A 22,702-nucleotide genomic window follows, 5' to 3' on the forward strand; every position below is an offset into this window, starting at 1 on the left:
CTTTAGAACTTATCAAATATAGTTCCTTTTCACAACGAGAGACAAACATTTATGGATTTTCCTCACTCAAACCACAGTGTTGTAAATTGCATGAAATTTATATATATATACACACACACACACACATATATATATATACATATAAAGCCTAAGATAGCAAGTTCCAGCTTTCAAAAGACCAAAATCACCCAGGTACAGATTATCAAATTGGACATTAGCAAGTAAGTGGTGGCTGCATCTGCTGTACCAGCCAGTGAACTATATTTAGACGTAGACACCCATCTGAATATTGAAAGCTGTTCTTTTCTTCTTCAAGTTTTGCTCAGCAGAAATATCCATAGAGTTGCATCTTGTTCCTATGCAGCAGCAAAGATTTAAATATCTGCTGTGCTGCTGTGTCCCATGAGACAGAAGGAGACCAATTCCTCATTGCTCAGAAAATGTGCAGCTTTGCACTCCATGCAAAGCACAGTGCTTTATCAATCTCTCTTCATATTGCTTGAGGATGCTCTAGTGAATCTGTATTCCTCAAATATATCCCCTATAATTCCATATTGCTGATGAACTAAGGCTCTGACATACCACTGATTGCTTCTGGCTCTCAGACTTTCACCTCAGCCCTCCCAGCTGTCTTCTCTCAGTGTTGTTTTCACCCTTCTCCTTGACAGCAATATTCAGATTCTCTGCTGTCTCCTTGTATAGCTCAAAGGTACATTCTAGCATCCTTATCTTTTGAGTTCACTATCCTAGGAAATTTTTCCACATAGTGGAGTACCCAGGCTTCCTGTGCAGTAGATAGAATATTCCTCTTTTTTTTTTCCTTTGCTTACAGGGCAAAGCTTATTTTCAAGGGATAGAACTTGGATGTTTGAGTATAGTAGATTGATCATAGAATCATAGAATGGGATAAGTTGGAAGGCACCTAGAAGGTCATCCAGTTCAATCCAGCTGCCATGGGCAGGGACACCAGGTTGCTCAAAGCTCCCTCCAGCCTGGCCTCTCCTACACTCTCAGAGATGGGCCATGCACACAGCTTCTCTGGGCAGCTTGTTCCAGTGCCTCATCACTCTCAGAAGGAAAAATTTCTTCCTAATATCTAATCTAAACCCCACTCTCTTTCAGTTAAAGCTACTATCTCTTCCTTACCGACACCTGTAAAGACCCTCTCCCACACTCTTGCAGGCCCTTTCTTAGGTACTGGCAGGTTGCCCTAAATTCTCCCTAAAGCTTTTTCTTCTCCAGGCTGAACAATCTCAACACTCTCAGCCTGTCTTCAGAGGAGAAGTACTCCAGCCTTCTGATCCCCTTTGTAGCACTTCTCTGGATTCAGTCCAAGGCATCCACTTACTTCTTATGTTGCATCCAGAACTGGATGCAGTACTTCAGGTGCTGCTCTCACCAAAGTAGAGAGGCAAAATCACCTCCCTTGATCTGCTGGCCATGCTGCTTTTGATGAGACCAGGGTGTAGAATCACATGAGACATGCACAGAGAGAATCCAGCTATCAGTCTGTGGTCCAAATGGGAGAAGTTCTTCAGAGTAACAGAAAATATTGTATGATTAATATGTGTAAAGCTGTGCTCAAGGCGAGAGATTTTGGGTTAGAGTGAAGAAGCACAAAATAAAACCAGATGACTGATGCTTCATAGTGCATTTGGATTGGAAAGGGGACTAGCTCCCAACAAACTGAAAGTACAGAAATTCCAGGGTGGGGATAACAATGGTGGTATGGGTAATAAAGCAGGGAACTCTGGCACATGAATGTGGGCCACATAATTCTCCTTTCCCCTCCCTCCTCCTGCTTTTGGAGGGAATGAGAACAGAAAACAAAGAACATTTTTCTTAGGACAGGAAAATAAGACATAGGGATAGAGAAATGTGGGATTTCCATAAGGAATAACTGAGGCTATTACATGGATTCCCTGGAATGAAGGGGAAAGAGAATGATTCGCAAGGCATATGATAATAGGCTTAGAGGAAATTGTCTAAATAGTGTTTACTGAGCTCAGACTTTTCAGCTGCAACTCAGTAATGATCTCTTGGAGTCATTGTTGACCACTCTCTGGAGCTCCCACTTTGATGTGTAGCAGAGGTCAAAAAAGCCAATGAAGGGTTTGGCATCCCTGGGAGCGGAGGCTGGGCTTCATCTGTGACCATGAAGGACAGAGCTGGAAAAGATACAGAGAAAAGCAACTGGCATGAGCAGGCAACTGCCTTGTGAGGGGAGAGTGAAATGGTTGGGATTCTTCCATGTGAAGAGAAGCATGAAGGGCCATGTGGCTGGGATTTACAAAGTTCTGAAAGCAGTACATACGGCAAAAAGTGGATGAGAATGATTTTTCACCAAATCCCACAGTACTGCATAAACTCAGTAAAAATACTGAAACACTGATGAAAGAAAGTACTTTCACCCCCTTGCCTGGACAGTGATCTTCTGGAATGTATAACCCCAAGAAGTTTGGTAGGCAGACCAGCAGGCTCAAAAAAGGATCAGCAAAACCCATAGGCAATATATGTGTGAAAGGCCAGGAAGTGCCTTCAGTACTTAGAACCCAAGGGCTGTGAATTCTAGGGCAGTACTAGGGGAACAGACTTCAAAATTTTTGTCTTATATACTGTCTTCTAATAGTGTCTCCTTCTGTTACTGCTGGGACTGTATGCTGGGCTAGATGATACCTATGATAAAATGAGTTGTAGCAAATTACGTATTATTGGAACACGATCCCAATATTACCGGGTGGAACGTGCCTGGGTTCGTCCGGTCCTTGCTGCTTGACCAGAAGTGGCAGCTGTGGTGTTTTCACCTCAGAGACACCCCTGGCTGGCTGGATGTTGCAGCTGGCCCTTGGAACAAGTCCAGGCAAGCAGGAACTCAGTTTTACCTCTGGTGGAAAGGCTTTAGGCGATGGTGAAGGAGAAAAGGTAGACGGATTCTGCTGGAGGGTTTAATCCAAAGTTTTATTCCAGGGTCACAGACATCTGAATCTTGTAATGGTTCCAGCAGAATCACGACCACATGGTCCCTGTGTCCTTTTAAGCTCGGGGAGAGGGGTAGGGAAGGGGCAGGTATGCCACCAACCAGGTGGGAGGGGGGGAGTCTCAGGAGAGAAGTGGCACCTAGGTAGCCCAATGACCCCAGGGCTGAGAAGCATCTTTTGAACTTCACCAGTCAGATGATGGCCTTGCTGGCCTACTGAGACTGACGGACAGCTCTCAGCAGGAGGCAGGGGGAGGGGAAGGAAGAAGGTATTGGAACACCTGGGAGGGACTGAGATAGCTGAAAGAAGACATTGCTTCACACTGCAACAACTTATGATCCTCAGGATGGATCATATCCATGCTTTGAACCATGAGACTGATCTCTGTTAACTCTGCAGGTAGCTGATGGTATGATGCTGTTTTTTAGAATTCAAGGGTTATGCAGCAAAAACTTTCTTTACATTTGGTAAACCAAGATGTTATATAAAAATTCCCACTTCCATTATCAATATTCATTAAGCATTAAACCTTCGGAGGCTTGCTATAAATAGCCTTCCCTGAACTGGAATTCACAGTGGCCAGAATCCTATCTCCCATCTAAGTCCTGAATAAATAGGTATCTTGCAGGAGCCATTCAGAAGACTTCTATAGAAGGGTCTAACCATATCCCATAATTCTTGATAATTGGTGGTTGCTATCAATGACTGTACCTCCCGTTTAGCACCCAAGGGGTTTTGCTACCCTACTCTCCATAAGAAATGGCCAGAGGACTTGAGTGGTTTGAAACCCTTGGAAACACATCCTTCTATAATTCATTATCTTTATGATATGCTTTCTCCTTCTCCTCCTCCTTCCATTTTTGTTGCTAACAGCTCAGAGCAGCAGTTTTTGGTCCATGAGAGAAAAGCAGTGACAACCCACAGATTTTCTACAGCCTCCTGACAGAGGAGTTTGATAAGAGCACATCTGTAAGGGTTCATCCTGCCATTACTACACAGAAAATGCACTGACACCAATGCAAGGGTTGCCCAGCGAACAGGTCTACATTCTTTGTTGCAGAAAGGTTTTGCATGTAAGAAATAGAATTGTTAGAAGAAACAACTCAAAACATAGCTGGATTTCAAACAACAAATTTCATATTAATTCCTTATGAAAGTGAAAGGAAAATAACTTTGTATACTAATATAGGAAGAATATGGAATGTATTTTTACTCAGAGTAAGTTCAGCATTTCCAGCATTTGAAATTTGTTGATGACCATTGTCTCAGGCATTTTCTTTATTGTAATCAATATTTTTCTCCCAGTCAATCTGAAGTTATCTACTTTTTATGCCCTTTGTGGGCTTTGAAGGTTTTTTCCCTTGGACATTGAATTTAAATATCCATCCTTGACTTCTTTAACTTAAAGTTCTACCAGGCAGTTGGGAACTTGGAAGTGAATATTGTACTGTAAAAATTTTTGTGTGCTGTTCTCAGCAGTGTTTAGGAAACTTTTTCAGTTCTTGCATTACTTTCACACATTATACAATTTTGTATACATGAGATTATTTTGCTTTGTTTTCAAAGACACCAATAACTGAACAAGGTGTTGTAAAAACAGTCACAGGCTTTTATTACTAGGGACATTTATTAAATGCTTCAGAAAGGTTTTCTTAGTTCTCTTCAGTAATAAAATTAAATGTAGATCAGTTCCAGGCTTTCTTCAACATTACTCAAGTTGAGCCCCTGTGAAATAGAAAATCATAGCTTTTCTGTTTTTTAATTATTTTAGGGCATACCCAAAATAAACAGAGAATATGAGATTTCTAATGTGGGAAGAAGAAGTGCATGTGTGGAGTACTCTGCTCCAGGAAGCTGCTGGAATATCTGCCTCAGAGTGCAGCAGTAAAAGCAGCGTGCTATTAGGGCTGCTATTAAAAACTAGAGAGAAGTGCAGCATACTGCTTTGAGATCAATATTCAATCTAATATGGTCCCTTGCTTTCCCTCAGTAATCTCTAACAAGTCATATGCTTGTTTACAAAGGAAGGCTCTGGTAGTCAGCAGAGCCCGGCCAGCAGCGTGCACCAACACGACTGAGCCATTGGTTGTCTTCTGTAAATCAGTACAAAGATCAGAATTATGCTGTGATCATCTGTAATTTCACAGAAACCATATATTCCACTATTCTAAAAGTTAACAGCAATCAAGGTATGATCATCTTTAAAAGGATGGCCTTTAATAACTAACAGAAATGGAACAGCTTTGGAACTAATTAAAAATTTTCCTTCCATGCAATTTCCATGTGGATTTATTAAGCAAAACCCATTAATAAAAAAACCAGTCAACAATAACAAATAAAGAAAAATTAAGGTTTTCAGTAACCTTTATTAAAAAAAAAACTTGCTGAAAATAGCAATATTTTACAGATACTGTTCTAAGGAGAAATAGTTATATGCTTAAAAAAGAGAGACATGACAATGTTTCATAAAGCATTATGAATTTTCAATAAGCTTTGGAAAGTGTGGCTTTTAACCACCTAGAAAACTGGTGCCACCATTTAAATTAAATCTCAACAAACAATGCAAACTAGAACGAATTGAAAAATAAATGTGAAATCTCACTTGTTAAATACTACGTGTCATCCCTGATATTCTACCTCTGGCAGAAAAATACAGAGTTGCAGTAAGCCAAAAGGTAAACTACTTCTGAGCTTGTTTAAGGATAAATGCAAAATTTAAATTCAAGCCACTGGAGAAAATTATTTTAGCTAAACCAAGATCTAGATCTATAGCATATGTGGTGTTACATAATGACATATAGGCTGCCCAAAAATAGCTGGTCAGGGTATGTACTTGAAGTGGCATTTCAGTGTTTGTATTCAGGCATCATGCAGGGTTGGCATCCAGCAAAAGCAATGTTAAGGAGCATGGAGCATGAGGCAAGGAAGGCACAAAAAAGACCATGAAACATTCATGGATTGTAGAGTTTGCTGAGATATTAATGAAGATAGCTGATTGAATGTGCCCCTTAAGCACTTCACTCATGGAATCACTGTGAAAAAGTTGCCTTGAGATTTGGTAATTTCACCTTGAGCGTAATCAGCCAAATTTCTTTTGCATGTTTTGTGTAAACTTTAAGAAAAACTACCTAGAATGAAGCATTAACTCCAACTGCCAGCTGTCATGGGTGTCCTTGGGAGTTTGTTGACAAAATATCAAGGCGATGGAAGTTTTGCTGTTGATGCTACTGAAAATCAAATGGGTGTTTTAGGATCAGGGAGCCCCCAGCCCATGCTTGTCTGGGGAAGGCAGCATCATGATGTCCATGTACTTCTGTCTGGAGGTAAAAAATGGAATGACTGGATTGCAGAACTGACATGGCTGATCTCAGACAATGCAAACATATCCCAGCTGCTGAAAATTCCTCATTCAACTCCAGCCTTGTTTGAAGCTAGACTAGAAAAACAAATAGACCAGCAAATTCTCCAGCTACCATAAAAATAGTGACCTAGAGTAAATAAAAATTAAAATTGTCTATACTTTGATAGAAATTACATAAGAACACACCAAATTAAATTTAAAAAGGGGGAAATGGGGATTTTTAGGAAAAAAATCCTAGTGTTTCTTTTTATATGAAATAAAAAAAAGAAAAAAAATCTCTGCTGCACAATTTGACCTTGACATTACAGAAACTGTTTTCCTTTCCTTTAAAATATGTATGGATAATTTTTTTAAAATTTCAAAATAAGACCAAAATTATTCAAAATTATGCAAGTGAAATCGTTCAGAATTTTTCAATTCCCTGTTGGACAGAAAGGTGGAAAAATACAGAGGTATTTCCTTTATTGAACCCAACTTTTAAAGGTTTTAATTCTATACCTTTGTTTTTTGATAAAATATTCACAATAAATTTTCCCATACTTAAGATCTGAATGTCCATACCACTTTTTGTTGCCACTGTGAATTTCTGGTCCCCGTTATCTTTTCTTTGCTGAATGATTCAGAGGTAAATGGCAGTAAACAACCCATATCATATTTTTAAGCAGTATGTAAGCCAATGCAAACAGGGGCTCTGATGGTGCTTCTGTTACAGCAAAAACCTGCTGTTTCTCAACAGGCTGGACACTTCTGGCATCTTCTGCTTTCAGGTCCTGCTTTGCAAATAGTTTTGGAAATGAAGATAAAGCATTTGCAAAAACAAGTAAAAGGGTCACAGGTGCACATTACTGGCTGTTTTGATTGTGGATTTTCAAAGATTCTGAGTCACTATAGATATTTTTAGCTGTGCTTTTAACCACTATTTCTGCTACATTGCCTAGATTGAAATCATTTCAATAGTGGTTTGATCTTGGTGCTCATTTGCATTTAGATCCTTTGTCAAACAAGTAAATCTCTCAAATTTCTTTCAATATACAGAACTTTAGCTACCTGATTCTTGTAGCATTAAGCCTGCATTTTAAAAGGCATGTTCCTTATATGTCTTAGGACAGAAATCTCTTTAATTACATTTTTGGATGTATTGTGTGTGATATACAATTACCAATTGCATTGTTGTAATTTCCAAAAAGGGAGCTGATAGAAAATTTGTGCGGCTTTGTAAAACAAATACCTGTGTTACTATTGTTCTTTTATATCCTAAAATATCATATACTATTTATTTTTAACTCAAAGAAGGTTTCTGTACAAGAGACTGAAGTATAATTTCTGCTCTTACAGGCAAAATAAAGCTTAAATTATACAAAATTATAGAAATTTTTAGAAAAACATCAGTTCTATTCAGGTTTGTCTTAAATTCTTGCTCACTTGTGAGTTCCAAAAGCAAAACATAATTTTTATCTGTAAATTGATGATCATGGGGGATTGCCTCCTGATTATAGGTTTATTTCTGATTTATATATTTTGATTGAGCTTTTAATTGAAGAAAAATCATTTTTGGAGATATTTCAGAAAAGACATATTGGTAGGAAACATCCCAGGGGGCAAAAACCTGAAAAGTAATGCAAATATAGGTCTAACAGATCTTCTCTATTTCTGATTTTTGCATGTCCTCACCTAAATTCATAAATATAACCAACTCACTCTTTGATAATAATTAGTGATGTAAAGTGGAATAGGTATTGCAAAGTTTTACCAGGAACATGGAATGTTCACTGAGTGAAAAAAGGAAGAGCAGTTTAGCTTGTTTAGCTTTGCAAAGCAGAGGCTGAGAGGAGAGATTTTGTTTTCCCTAAATATAGAAGAGGAATTGTCATTAACAAGAGGAAGAACAACTTCTTTCTCTGAGGGCAAATGTTGGTAGAGGAATAAATCACTAAATATCAGCTATATGTACATACACAATAAAAAGAGAAGAGGATCCTTGTATGACAAAGCAATAAGTTTCAGGAAATTTCATGGACAGGATTGTGCAACCTTTCTGCTTATAAAGCCAAGGTTGGAAACCAATGACTGGAGAGGTCTTTCATTTCCTGTGTTTCTGTCCTCTAGGCAGCCCTGGTCAAAAATTGCATTACTTAAGTTCCTGGGAGATTGGTCAATATGGGGAAGAGATTGTGAACCAAATCAATTTTTGATTAAAATTTTATATATGATACTAATATTGTAAATCAGAAATTTCATTGCTATAAATTATAAAGCATGCTGGAATCTCTGCTCGTTTTCATCTTAAGGCTCTAACTCTCATTAGGGTTTATATTTTTCTGCCTCTGGGTATAATTTGTTGGTTTGCTTTTTTGCTCCTTTGTGAAGAAAATGAAAGGATGTATACAACTCTAAAAAACCTGTGAATTCTGAAAAGGGATTGAAAATAGCACACACAGAGAAGCTGTTGAATATTCTTTTTTTTTTCTTCCTGCAAGTAGTTTATTTTATTATATCCCAACTATTCTCAAATTCAAACTTAAATTCTATTATGATTGAGTTCAGTTCTCTTTACTGAAGAGAAATCCTCATCAGCCTTCAACAGAAAGTAACCCAACTGAAAATGTTGTCATGGCCTATTCCTGTTTCCTATTTAATTAATTCTTGTGAGAGCTGGACTCTGACAATACCACTGGGTGGCCAAATACTTTGGAAGTGATTTTAATCTAAAACTAGTCAGGTTGAGGGACATGAGACATCAATGATAAAATGCCTTGATCAGATCAGAATATACTGACTGACAGTAAAAAAAAAGCCAAACCAAACCAAACCAAACCAACCAAACCAAACCAAACCAAACCAAAAAACAACAATAACAACCCCAGAATTTTGGAGCATTCTGGTGATTTGAATTCAAACTCCTTTTGTAACATGGGCTTCCTCTATGTTTTCAACTAAGCTGCTGAGGCCTATTTCAATGTGTGTGTGTGTGTGTGTGTGTGTGTAACACCCATATTGTACGCTACCAGTCTTAAAGTGTCCTCCAGAGTTCATAGCCCTGTGTTAGATGCTCATAATTCCCACAGAGAGTTCCCCACTGGAAGAGTTTGCAGCCCGAGGATGATGTTCACAAATGAGGGGAACCACTTAAGCAAACCAGTGAGAAGCTCCAGGGAGGGGTATCAGGAAGGAGCTGTATTCCTCACAGTAAATGAAAATGTAATTCTGTGCAGTATGGTGAACTCTTTTCTAAAATGGTGAACTCTCTTCTAGAATGAGCTAGTTAAAATAAGGAATAATCTCAGTATTTTCTTACCAAAGCAAAATTACACTATGCTAACACAATATATACATGATTTTGGGTTTTTTTCTCTTTCAGAAATCTAACACAATAAATCTATTCATTCAAGAAACAACTCCCTGCCCAGGACTCATACAGATCTGCCCTTCACCCCTGTAGGTCCCAAGCCACCTGATGCAAACATGCTGCAGTCAAAAGCTGCTCTGAGTTAAAAATCCCACAGAAACAAAGTATTTTGAGGCAGGGCTGGTTTGTTACCCATGGCTTGGGAATCAAACATAGGTGAAGCAAAAGGCTTTTAGCCTAGAAGGACCTTTAATGTTAGATAATGGAAAGAGTCCAGGTAAAGCTTTCCTGATTTTTCCTTTGAAGTGCAAATTCGAAGGTTGTCATTTGGATGTGGCAGTTACCATGTCTGTTGTTCACACCTGCCAAAGAGGCAGATGTGGCAGTGTTTGGGCAGTTCACATTTCCCAGGTGTATGGGAATGATGGATAAATGTAGTTAGCTTTGGGGGACTCTCCTACCATTTAGTGAGGTCTTCACAGGAGCTATCAAGAGATACAGAGTATGGTGGTATAAGTATAGAGGCATAGCTGTATGAATGCCTACTTCCAAATTCACTCTTTTTTTTTGATGTGCTTGAATGATGAGATGCTTCCTCAGAACACTTCTGCAAAACTGAATTATAGCCTATGGTTTTGTTAGATATGCTTCAGGGTTGAAAGCTCAGGATATTTCCTGTAATATTTTCATATTTAAACCAACTTATAAATGTTCCCTGTAACTGTAATTTTTTCCCCCTGATGGCAAAATGCAAAATTTTAAAAAATCTTAAAATATCCAGTTAATATAAATTAGTCATTCCAGAGTTCTTTTCACCAGTGCTTCCTCCAGGACTGTTCAAATTCAGATAATAAACACTACATGAATGGATGTCCAATGTCTTTAAAGCAACTCATTGTGACAGAGATTACCTAACCTCAAATCTTCATATCCCAGCATGCCCTGAATACTGTGTATAGATAACAGTGAAGACCACAATGAGTAGAGGTTTAATATTAATTATACTTTTTAGACAAAATTAAAATGGAAATTAGTACTTTCTTGTCATTTATTTCCCAACTTTCTCTAAGTATGTAATGTTCTTTGGCTTTTCTGATAGACTTTCTTAAAAATTCAAAGTAATCCAAGCAAATAGTGCTGAAGAAAAATCCAAAGCCTGATTTCCTATGGATTTATGTCTACTGTGAATTAAGGAATGAGATCTGAGTGAAGCATTTGCTATCATATACAAGATTTTTAACTATGCTCTCATTTCTGGATTCTCTGACATTTGGTAAATCATGGAGTGACACTATAGCCATTTTTTTTTCTCCTTAGTCATTCTGCTTGGATATGTCATAAAAGTCACCTTTCTTAAACTAGTGCTAATTTCCTGCATTGGAAGTTTTCAAAAAGCACAGACAGAGAGGAATGGACAGAGCAAGGCTGCAATTGAATAAATTTCATTTACAAAACAAACTGTGAGGAAACACAAGGGCACCACAACCTTCACTCCTGCAGCAGAAATATAATTTTAACTCCTTTGTATGTAATGCTGAATTCTTGTGACAATATAGATTTCTTGCCCATGGACAATGGGTAAAATAGAGATTATATCCAAAGTTAATCCCCAACTCTATCACTCATTTGAAGATAAAAAGCACTACTTAAGATTTTCAGGGAACCAGAGAATAAATCAGATATTTCTTATGTTTCCACATCATACTCTTCCCTGTTTCTGGAAAGAAAGATGATAGTTTTCACAAGGACTAGGTGATCATATTGTCTCAAATAACATATTCCCCTGAATATAATCAATGACATTTTATCAGATTACTGACAGGAGCATGGTGTATTTTAAAGATGTATGCACTTCAAGACAACATTTCCCAGTGACTGATTTGCGAGAATAGCGGATCTGTTCACTGGATGAGCTTGAATACAGTGCAGTCAGTAAATACCATTGTGGTGCAGGAATGTGAATCAGACAAACATGTGATGGAGTGAGGACAAATGCCATCTAAGAGGATAGTCACAGAAAGGGTATATTTATTTTGAGGGTTACCTGTGATGTACCTCTGCACTTACATAGTTTGGAATTTTTTTCACTAGGTAAAAAAAGCTTCATTTCCTACAGTGAACCTAACAAATTGTTTCAGAACTGTGGGATGCAACACACCCTCAATGGTGGAAACAAAGAATATAGCCACATAAATTTGTTTCCCCCTTCCTGTGCTGCACTCAGACCTGTAGCATATTTGCAGCACAGAAGTAGAAAGAGTCGTGGTTGGTAAGAGGAGACTGGGGAGGTGGTTTGGTAGCTGAAGTACAAAGAATTCATGGCCCATTGCCTGATCCCCTCACCCACTAACAGATGGCAAGAGGGAGATTTATCTGCCTTAAAATGTAGAGAACAAGCTAACACATGATAAGGTTTTGTAAACCTCTGAGAATATTGTTCTCAACGTCATTCTTAACAGCCTTTCATGCTGCACACTGGTTAACATGAGATTTACATGTTTAGTATTACTCTTGAAAGTCACAAATCTATAGAACCATTTCAGATGGTTAGTAATATGTGTGGTTGAACATTACAACAGATGTATTGACAGTTATAATGAATTCTACATCTTTTAGAACTAGCTCCATAAAGAAAAATTAAGTCAAGGATTTACAGGGTGTCAATATAAATTTATTGAGAAAACTTCATGATAAACTTAAGGCGCTCAATAAGGGCTGGTTCTGAAATATCATAAGAGAAACAAGCACCACAGTATGCACTGCACTGAATAGGACATGCTATCTACAGGAAGTTACTTTAGAAATTTTTATTTATGATATTCATTATGGAATTTCATTACCGTGAAGCATTTCAATACTTCAGAATTACTCTATAGGAATAAACAGCATTTTCTTACTTTGTTTCTAAGTTTAGAGTTTGGAATGCAGCAAAATGAAGGCAGGCTTGTGATAAAAGTTTCTAAAAATCTTGTTCTTAATAATTTTCACTATGCTACTGCCAAATCCTGATCATGATCAAACTCCCTCATTACCAAAGGTTTTGATAGTAGTGGCCCTTATACCTACAGATCTGTTCTGGAAATGAACAGAAATGTTTTTTCAGCCACTGCAGTCATGAGTTTCTCTACACAAATTCTCCCAGGATTTGCAGACATAGCATGTTTCTTTTATTTGGGTGAAGAAACAATTTAAAACCTGAACAGATTAGGTTTACACAAGAATACAGCTGCAAGACAAAGAGGTATTGTCATCTCTCAAGTTGTTTTCAAACTCTTGAGTGTTCACCCAAAAATCTAATTGCCTCCTCTGCCTGACACATCTTAAATCCCTGTCTCCCACTTCCCTGTAGGATATCCAGCAATCAGACTCCTGAGTAGTCTAAGGTGAAGTGCTGTGTTTGTCTCTTTTGCAGAAGATGTTTCATTTTGCATGAAAAAAGCAGCAAAGCAGCAGCTCAATGGACTGTTCAGTGAGGATGGGAATGTCATTCACTGCTCTAATGATGGTATTCATCTGGGAAGGGGGATACTTGCAGCTAAGGAATCCACAAGTATTTCAGATTAAGTAAGTATTGGAGAAGAGTGCACAACATGAGTTTCTCTCCTTTCTGCACAAATTTCCTTATCAACAGGCTGGAGGAAAACTCACTTCTACTTGCTCTCTTCAAAATACACAAGATGAGTATTTAATTATCATTTGCAAGCAAAATAGTCTTGCAGAGGAGTCTTATTCCAGAGCACCAGGCTACCTCTGCTGCTCAGGGCACTCTTCTGAGAGGTGGGAAAGAGGTTCCATCTATGCAGAAAGAGTGATGGGTGTACAGAGAAACATTCAGCTGTGATATTAAGTATTTCTTATCTTAGCTATTTTAAACAAATTACCTATTAACATTTTGGGCTCAGTAAATTCTATTTTGGCCAGTCTTCTTCACAGTTCAGGGCTCAGACTTCATTCAATAGGCAACTGAAAGTCTATAATTTGAGGTTTGCCTCATTGCCAGGAGGTGCAGATAATGCAAAGATCTTTGCTGTCTAAGAAATTACTGACAGGATCAAAATACACATAATGGGAGGAGCCTTAAGCTTGCAAATCAAAACGTTAAAAACCAGGGCTGAGGATGTGTGAAAAATACTTAAATTCTCTTTATTGCATTTTTAAAAGGTTTATGATAAGACATACAAAACCTGTTTTCTCTCAGCTTGCCTTCTATTTAAGTAGCCAGAAGGAACACAGAGGGAAAGGCTTTTGCAAATGAAGGTATGGCAACTGAAGAGACTGAAGCAATTACATCCTTTCTTTATTGCAGAACAATCTTCAATGAGATTAATGAGAGAAACAAAATTAGTTTAATAAAGAAATTTTTAAGGGATAAAATGTTCATGCTATGCATCTACTGTTACCATGTAATCTTGTTTTAGCTGATTAGATTGTTTTATCAGAAGCCTGGGTAGAAATGTAGTGGAAGATGGAGCTCAGTATGATACTTCCAAATTAAAGCATATAATAGTAGTCTCAGGTCATGCTGTTTGGTGTCACTGATGCACATGCAGGAAGAGTTAATAGCAATTCATTTCAATAAGCTGTCAGATTTCTGTGCTGTGGAAGGATGTGCCATTTTAGTGGGAGGTTACTCAGATAATGTAGAATGATATAGAAAAGTCTCAAAACTTGGTCTCACATTGCCTAAAAAAGGAAATAAGATTCAGGTGTGAAATTTATTTGAGGAGGATCACCTGTGGGTTTTTTTCTACATAGAACCTGTCCTCTCTCATGGCTATGTGAAGAGTGTTGTGCTTTCTCTTAAAAAGTCACTTACAGATCCCCTCCTGTTTGAGCCTTATTCCTTTTCCAGAATAAAGAAATACAGGTACACTGTATAATACATAATATTTAATACAGGTATACACATTTTTTTTTTTACTATTTGAATACAAAGAATGAAGTGACACAAGTGTTATCTGGACAAGTTACTGAACAATTAGTTTTGAACCCCTTTAACTGGTAGAATATCTGGTTGGATGGTGGGGAAAGGGTTTATAATAACAGAGAAGAGCTAGAGCTGATTGTAGCCAGCATAACCCAACACTGTAAGTAGGAGAGAAGACTGAGCTGATTTAAGAATGGAATTGAAAGGTTCCATTCCAACAGTCTCCTGAAGAATGTGAAAGCAGCAACCAGTAAATCCTTTTTTTTTCCTCTTGCCTTCTTTTTATACCAAGAGACCTGAACCACATGCATTTAAAACCACCAAAAAGGAATCATCAAATAATATTTCTCAGCCCTGTATGTTGACTTTTAATAAAGCCTAAAACACAGGGGAAATTACAAAGAACTGCAAAAATCTTATGCTAATATTTTAAAAGGGCAAACGACCCATCAAATCTCAATCCTAGCCAAATGATAGAATGTTTGACATCATCATTAATAAATAATTTTACTCCCCTCTTTGTAATATCAACTTTATTTTATGAAAAATAAAAGTTTTTAAACTTGATATTTTTCCTAGATTATGGATTTAGTTGATAAATAATATAAGTAATGTTTTCTTTTTGAATAATTCTGTCAGGCATTTGCCCTAAAAGTATTTCACATTTTTATTAGGAAACAAGAATCTCAGTTATTAACTTAGCCTGAAAACATTAAATGGATTCAAAGTTTTTAAAATGGGGTTGCAAAGAGAAAATGGTAATGTGTAATAGAGGTTTCCTACAAAGATTGATTTGAAATCTATATTATTTATCCCTAATCTATTTAACATTTTTGTTTAAATGATGAAAAACAAAATTCTATATTCTATATTTCGCCAGTACACTTCTGTATAATTTTGACCTCTTGAGAATATCTGGTGGGTGTTTTTCCTGTGTGCTTAACCCAGAGTAAAGAAACCTCAATAAACACCCTTGCATTTAAATGTTTTGGGGTGTTACAATGGGTCTCACACACCTGTCCTTGAACAGTGTTGGTAAGTGTGAACAAGTTGGATGTTCTCACAAGCAACAAAATACAGCTTAAATAGTGCAGCACAAGCAAGCCTGTGTGTGTTTTCTCAGAGAGCCCACAGCTGCTTCCCTTTGTTGCATCCCTATCTGTTCAGAACAGCTTTTCTTGCTAACTTGTTCAACAGTGATATGTGCATTTGAATGCAAAGCACACTGTGGGGTCTTTGAGCTTCAGAAGAACTGCTACTCGATCTGTTCCCACAGGGCTGTACTGAAGTAGAAACCATCAAATCTTCCCTTGGGTGAAGTCTACAGTCCACATGCTTCACATACTTATTAACCCTGAACTTCTGTGTGGCCTTTGGTCATCTGCATAAGGATGATAAAGTCCTAGAGAAGACAAGCGCCATCAGCTCAGACACAAGTCTTAACAAGGAGCACCTAATGGAGCTGGAGTGTTTTACCCTGGAGAAAAGGAGGCTCAGGGAACACCTTAGCACAGTCTCAATCTGCCTGAAAGGAGGCTATAGCAAGGTGAGCTTTGGGTCTCTTCTCCCAAGTAACAAGCAATAGGACAAGAGACTATGGCCTCAAGTCAAGTCACATGAAGTTTGAAATGGAAAAACAACTTCATGGAAGAGATTGTCAGGAATTGTAACAGGTTACCCAGGGAAGTGGTTGAGTTGCCATTAAAATGGTATTTAAAAGATGTGCAGATGTGGTGTTTAGAGACATGGTTTAGAGGTTGACTTGGAAGTGTTTGGTTAACAGTGGGATTCAATCTTAGAAGTCTTTTCCAATGCAGGCAATTCTATGATTCTTTAATGCTACTATGTGTCTCTGAAGAGGTAGATAATGTAGGGCCTACTGTTGTCTATCTGAGGTGGCAAACACTGTACAGTCACCCAGTGCCACAAATCCACTGTGATCTAGGAGGACCTGCATTAGCAATACACCATAAAGGCACAGTGGAGAAAGTTTCAGGTGTACAGACTTTGCTGATCAACTTGACACTTCCATTGGCCCAGGGAGCATCAGCACTACCAACTGCCTTGAAAAGCCCAAGATACTGTAGGTAACTAGAACAAAGGTATCCAAGTCTAGTCTAAGGCATGAATTTCCCTGTCTCAAGACACTGTCCTGGTGAAGATAACCAAAATCCAGGTTTGCATGTGGTTTCTGCACATCTGGGCATGAGGATGAGTAAGGTGGCATAGCAGGCTGAGGCCCCTGGAAGAAGACACTGAGCATGACCCTTCACAGTTGAGCTTTCCTTACACCCACAGTCTGTAAGCTCAGTGCAGAGCATGCATTTGCTTTGACCTCACATCTTTCTCCTTCAAAATAGCTACATTTTAACCAATAGCCTGGCTAAAGCCTGGCTCTAAACCAGTGCTTCAGGAAAGAGAGGAGTAGTTGATTTCTCAGGCAGCATGATTAATTTATCCCAGCAGTGGTGTACAAAATAAGGGTACTGTCTCCTAGTTCATCTGGGTTTGCTTTACAGGATAGCAACAATATTCAAAGAGCAGAAACTGCTGAAGAGTTATAGAGAGCATCCTGATAGTAACCTGGGAGGAGAGCAGGCCCATGTAAGACATTTACACCATTCAGTTGCAAATTTGCATGGAGTAATTCCTGTGTATAATTTTGTCATTACATTGGCTTTCAGCAAAAGCTCATCTGATACACTCTCAAGATACCCCTAAGCCTTAACACTACTGACAAAAAGAAGTCACTTCTCTAAGAACTCAAATACTGCTATGAAGGAAAGTATTGCTATACCCTGATGACAGCAGGATGAAGGAATCCATGTAGCTGTGATAGCTGTAATACCGCTGCCATGGAAAACAGCGCTGAAAGCGGGGAGAACAAGGCTTCAGTCCTGACAAATAAAGAAAAAACAAAACCTGTGGGGACCCTCTGTGTTTAGTCTGTCTCGACAGTTTACATGCAGAGATTCTGGCATGAGCAACTTTCCATTGTTATGCAATATGGCCTGACCTGAAAAAACCTTCACTTTACTCAGCAACTCATTTCAGGCTTGAATCAGTGAACCAAAGATGAAAGATCAGCAGTTTATGCAGTATAATTCAGCTTCATCAAGCACACCTAAAATATGAGAATGGATGTTGCAAAACTAACAGCTCAGAGTCAGAAGATCTTATTTACATTATCATCAGGAAGCTTCCTGCCTTTTCAAAAGCTTAGTAAACTTTGTAGCATAAATGCAAGACTTGCATAGTGATAAGCTATATATTGGCAACAAGGTACATTGGTTTGAAGAGGATATCTACTGTAAACTAAAATTCTATTAATGCTAACAAAATGCCAGTACTGAGACACTTAAAGCATCTTTGCAGTAGTTACAGTTGTATCTTTATCCAGTGCCTGTTTTAAAGCTGAGGTCTCAGTGCTTTACACCTTTCATGCAATATTATGCTTTTTTCATTCACACATGAAGGTAATCATGGATTTGAAATGTGAATCTAGTCCACTGCATTATTTAGTAAAATCTCACAGCAAATGCTGCAAGCCTTGCTCTCTCCCTTTTCAGTACAGACAGTTGCACAAAGCCCAGCACATTCCCAGATTCAACCCTGAAGGAACTATGGCAATCTTCTACTTAGTGACAACTTATATTTTAACTCTTTGTGCATGTCAATCAAATGTCAGCCAAACATTTTTCTTTCTCTTTCCAAGAATGGCTAGAGACCTGGATGCAAGCAAGTTACAAATACATAATATTTCACAGAATGTGTGTGTGTATATATATTTTTTCTTCAAGGAGAACATAAAAATTTTGAGCACTAAGTTCCTCATCCATTCATATGAAAGAAGTGGGAGACATCCTTTTTTGAATTGTTTCCTCTTCCTCCTCAGAAGGCTTTTTTCTAGAAGTTCTCAAATGCAGAAGCCACAGCTGTTTCTCCAGTTTACAGTTGTTCCTTTATCCTATTCTGCAGTTCCTAGTCATATTCCATCTATGGTTCTCTAAGGCAGTATCCTTCAATGGCATTCTAGATCTTGGAAAAGATGAGAAGTGCCCTTGGGAAAAAGCCCCTTGCTCCCAGTTGTCTCCCTGGAGTCAGAACAGGCAGTAGCACCAAGAGTTCTGAATCTGAAAAATTTAATATTAATTGGTTCACCTGGAAATATTAAATACTTGGATAATTTATGGGATGTTGCGGTGTGAAGCAATATCCTGTTTCACCTTTCCCAGTCCCTCAGGTGTACCAACCTCTCCCTTCCCTTCCCCCCTTGCTAAGTGCTGTCTGTCAATGTTAACATCCCAGCAAGGGTGTTATCTGGTTGGTCAAGTTCAAAAGATACTGCTCAGCCCTGGGGTCATTGGCCAGTCTCGGTATCATTGTCCTCTGAAACTCCCCCCCTCCCACCTGGTTGGTGGCACACCTCCCCCTTCCCCTTGGCTTAAAAAGACACGGGACCATGCGGTTGGGATTCTGTGGAGCTGTTACAAGATTCAGATCTGTGACCCTGGAATAAAACTCTGGATTAAACCCTACGGCAGAATCTGTCTCCTTTTCCTCTTCACCTAGCCTAAAGCCCTTCCACAAGAGGTACACCTGAGTTCCTACTTGCCGGGACTTGTTCCGAGTGCCAGCTGCAGCATCCAGCCAGCCAGGGGTGTCTCTGAGGTGAAACCACCACAGCTGCTGCCTATGGCCCAGCAGCAAGGGCCAGACGAGCCCAGGCACGTTCCATCCGGTAATATTGGGATCATATTTCAATAATGGGTAGCTCTGGCAGTCAGAGAATATATGAGATATACACTTTGAATAGTTTGTAACTAGGACAGGTGTGGGCTGCTTTTCAAAATTCTGTTCCTAATGCAAAGGTTTCTGGGACAAATTTCAGATTCATTTTTAAATTCTAGAGACAGATTTCTTCAGGTGCAAAAATATATACTTTTGTTCTTGGCTTGTTCTCAAGAGCATATAAATTATCTTAAATAATTTGAAAAGAAAGCAACCTCCATCTAAATCTTACTATATTGTGCCAGACCAAAATTAAAGTTTGGCAAATGGTACAAACTGAAAACAACATGGTACCCAGTTGCTAGCAACATACTGTGAACAGATAGTTTTACAGTATGACTTTTAATTATTGAAGGCACCACTTTAAGGGATTACAATTTCATATATTATCATAGAATCATAGCTCCAGTGGTCCCTTAAATGAATAACAAATTTTACTCTTGCAAGACTGATTTCCTACTGTCTTGATCAGTGCAAGCAGTATGTAAAGTTACTTTACATAGGTACTATATTAGTGAATAATTCATACTGGAATTTACTAAACACCAATAATTTCGAGTAACTTTCTGTTTTATATATGCATGGAGCTCTAAGTCTTCAGTAACAGGAACTACTTGACACAAGTCAAGAGAAAATATATTTAACCCTCCTTTACACAAATTTCAAGCAAGCATTATATTCTTGTTTTAATCTTAATAGCAGTATATAGGGAGGAAAATGTTCTGGTAACACTGAAGATTCATTTTTTCTTTAGTCTTGTCAGAGGTAACCACTTAGAAGGAAAGATACAATTGCACCATTCCCATACAATGCACACCAGACCAGCTCTCATTCATTCAGACTCACATTCCTCCAAGTAAACAGATGCAGCTTAAAGGTAGAAATATTACCCCCCCAACATAGAATAATCCCTGCCAGCTCTGTAGGGTTCAAATATAGGAAGATAAAATCATATTGCTGAGAACCTCTAGAGATTTTAAGTTATAGAAATGTTTCTGTCAAGACTGCTCTTTTCTCAGGTTTTATTTCATCACTAGCAATGAAAAAGAATCAACCAACTTTTCCTTCTTCCTACTCATCCTCAGTCCTGTGTATAGGAAGGCACTTTGGACCAATTTCCCCTCATTTAACCCTTCATCTTGTGCCTTACTACAAGGTTGTTCTACTGGGAGACTATTTTTGAATACTTTCAACTCCCTGTAAATCTTGACGTACACTGGCAGAATTACACACCTTTTACCTGACTTTCCATGGTTAACGTATTTCATGTTGCATTAAAATATGTTTTAGAACATGCAACATCCTGCCAGACATGGGAAGAACACAAGAATAATTTGTCCAGAACAGTTTGTGCAGTGGCTCCATCTATCAGGTCATGAGACACTGAAAGTCACTGCAGGTCACTGTTAAGCATCCTGTAACAGAAATGCCCAAAATTGCATAGTTTCCCTGTTGCATTAATGTTGCATTATAATTCCATGTACCATAGCTCTTTCGTTGTTCTATGACTCAGACTTTGCCTCATTATTAATCATTTCTAAACTAAAAAATAAAGATTAATGTGTGTACTTTCTTTAGCCACAAACACCAGTGTAGATAAAGCACAATATTTGCTCTAGCAGTGCTTTGCACTCTCCATACAAGCACATAAATGACTAGCCTCTTTTCTACCTTGTAAAAATGAGGTTCATAAGCAGTAATTGCTCTACTCTGTATTCCTTGCACGAACTGCTAAATATTATATTTCTAGTAAGGTACTCTTGCATTCTAAAGATAACTTAAATGCATCCTGCTTTCATAAATAATATATTGGTGACTCACTGATGTATCATAAGACACAGTTAAGTAAGAACCATCTGGAAAACAAATCAATATTAGGTATAGGACTGTTTTAACATCTGTTGGTTCCTTTAAAATGAGATTGTAGAGACTTGTTAAACAATTAGTTTCCAACTTCTGCTTACACTTACAATCACATCTACCACATGTTTTTTCCTTCATGAAATTAAGTTAGTTTCAATCTAAGCACAGTACTGTGGTTCTGAAAGCACTGCAAATGCCAGCCATAGGATGTCGTTGTCATTGAGTGCACCTGAATGGAGATGCTGGTGCAACAAATAGTTTTTGGTGTGAGAGAATGTTTGAGCTTTGCATATACTGAAAAGCAGCTGAAAGCAGTGTAAAAATCCCACATAAATCAAAATAGAAAATATTAGAGAAGGAGTAAGTGAAGAAACTAGAAGTTACAATGATTAGGTAAGGCCAGTATTGCTTTAAGAAGCTTTTAAATAACTTTTCTCTGGCATGGATTTTTTTAATTTGATTATTGAAATCCATATGTATAGTCATTACCAAGTGCATTAAAATGATGTAAAGACCAGAAAACCTATAACTTCAAGGAGCAATATGAAAAGGGAGGCTTGTAAAGTGAATTTACACTGCTTTCCCCATGGGTTTTCCAGTTTTAGCACATACCCCTTCCCCATTTTCAGGTTGACCATGCAGCTGAAACAACATCATCAGTGTGTACATTTCCCACCAAAAAGTTCGAGTTCTTTCCTCTCAGCTCTGTATCCACTGAACACACTTTTGTTCTTGCACTCCTGAAGTCCATGGTAGGCAGGCAAGGACAGACACTCCTTGTTGGTGCTCTCTCCTTCTGGAAGATAAGAGGGAGACAGCACAGAGTCTATGTTTTCCACAGGGACCAGTTGATTCTGCCTGGAGACTGTCTTCCCTTCTTTCCCATTAACTCACCCAGTATCTTAGAAATTAATGTATCCCAGAATGAGGATCTGTTGTCAGTATATTGCAAGGGTTCCATATTGCTAGAGTTTCATACCCCCTTGATGTTTCTCACAGGCAGCTCCTCTAGGCACTGACTCTTCCTTCTTCTCACAGTAGCCAACCAACTCCAGTTCTCCCTCAACCAACCAATCCACTCTATTATGACACTCTTCTTATTGGTTACAGCTGTGGCCTGTTAAATTCAGGCCTGCTCCTAAACCTTAATAATTAGCCCAGCTGCAAGTCCTTAGGGGTAAGATTACTTTCTATACTACCTTTATTTTCTTATATTCTATCCCCCTACAATTTCCCCTTTTCCTTTTAATTACAGAGTTACAGCATTTCTAGAAGAACATGTTCAAATAAATTAACACGATGACACATTCATATATTTCATTCAGAACTAATAATTATATAAATGCTCAGTATTACAGTACATATTACAGTACAGATATATACATTTTTTTTGTACAAATATATATATTTCATATAACATATTACAGTACAGATAT

At 38.2% G+C, this 22,702-nt stretch overlaps 1 protein-coding gene and 1 long non-coding RNA gene across 10 annotated transcripts in view; both read right to left on the reverse strand.

The window, feature by feature from the left end:
* The window catches only part of OXR1 (oxidation resistance 1), a 355,346-nt gene that overhangs the window by 269,456 nt on the left and 63,188 nt on the right, over nucleotides 1-22,702 (reverse strand). For 4 of the 8 annotated variants that reach the window (XM_036378717.2, XM_036378721.2, XM_036378719.2 and 1 more), the window contains one exon: nucleotides 21,943-22,062. The exons of 3 other annotated variants lie outside the window; for them this stretch is intronic. In XM_036378717.2, the coding sequence (XP_036234610.1) occupies nucleotides 21,943-22,062 (120 nt within the window). The remainder of the gene's footprint in view (nucleotides 1-21,942; nucleotides 22,063-22,702) is intronic. One more of the 8 variants, XM_036378715.2, reaches the window with a different exon arrangement.
* On the reverse strand, nucleotides 80-21,943 carry LOC118684052 (uncharacterized). 2 transcript variants are annotated; one of them, XR_008508783.1, is made up of 2 exons: nucleotides 21,879-21,939; nucleotides 80-2,168 (listed from the first exon to the last, which is right to left on the reverse strand). It is a non-coding gene; the product is annotated as an uncharacterized LOC118684052 (long non-coding RNA). The 2 variants fall into 2 exon arrangements; XR_004979760.1 differs by lacking the exon at nucleotides 80-2,168 and adding an exon at nucleotides 13,804-18,745 and having other exon boundaries at nucleotides 21,879-21,943.

This window comes from Molothrus ater, chromosome 1, assembly GCF_012460135.2.
Source record: "Molothrus ater isolate BHLD 08-10-18 breed brown headed cowbird chromosome 1, BPBGC_Mater_1.1, whole genome shotgun sequence".
In the NCBI taxonomy this organism is placed as follows: Eukaryota; Metazoa; Chordata; class Aves; order Passeriformes; family Icteridae; genus Molothrus; species Molothrus ater.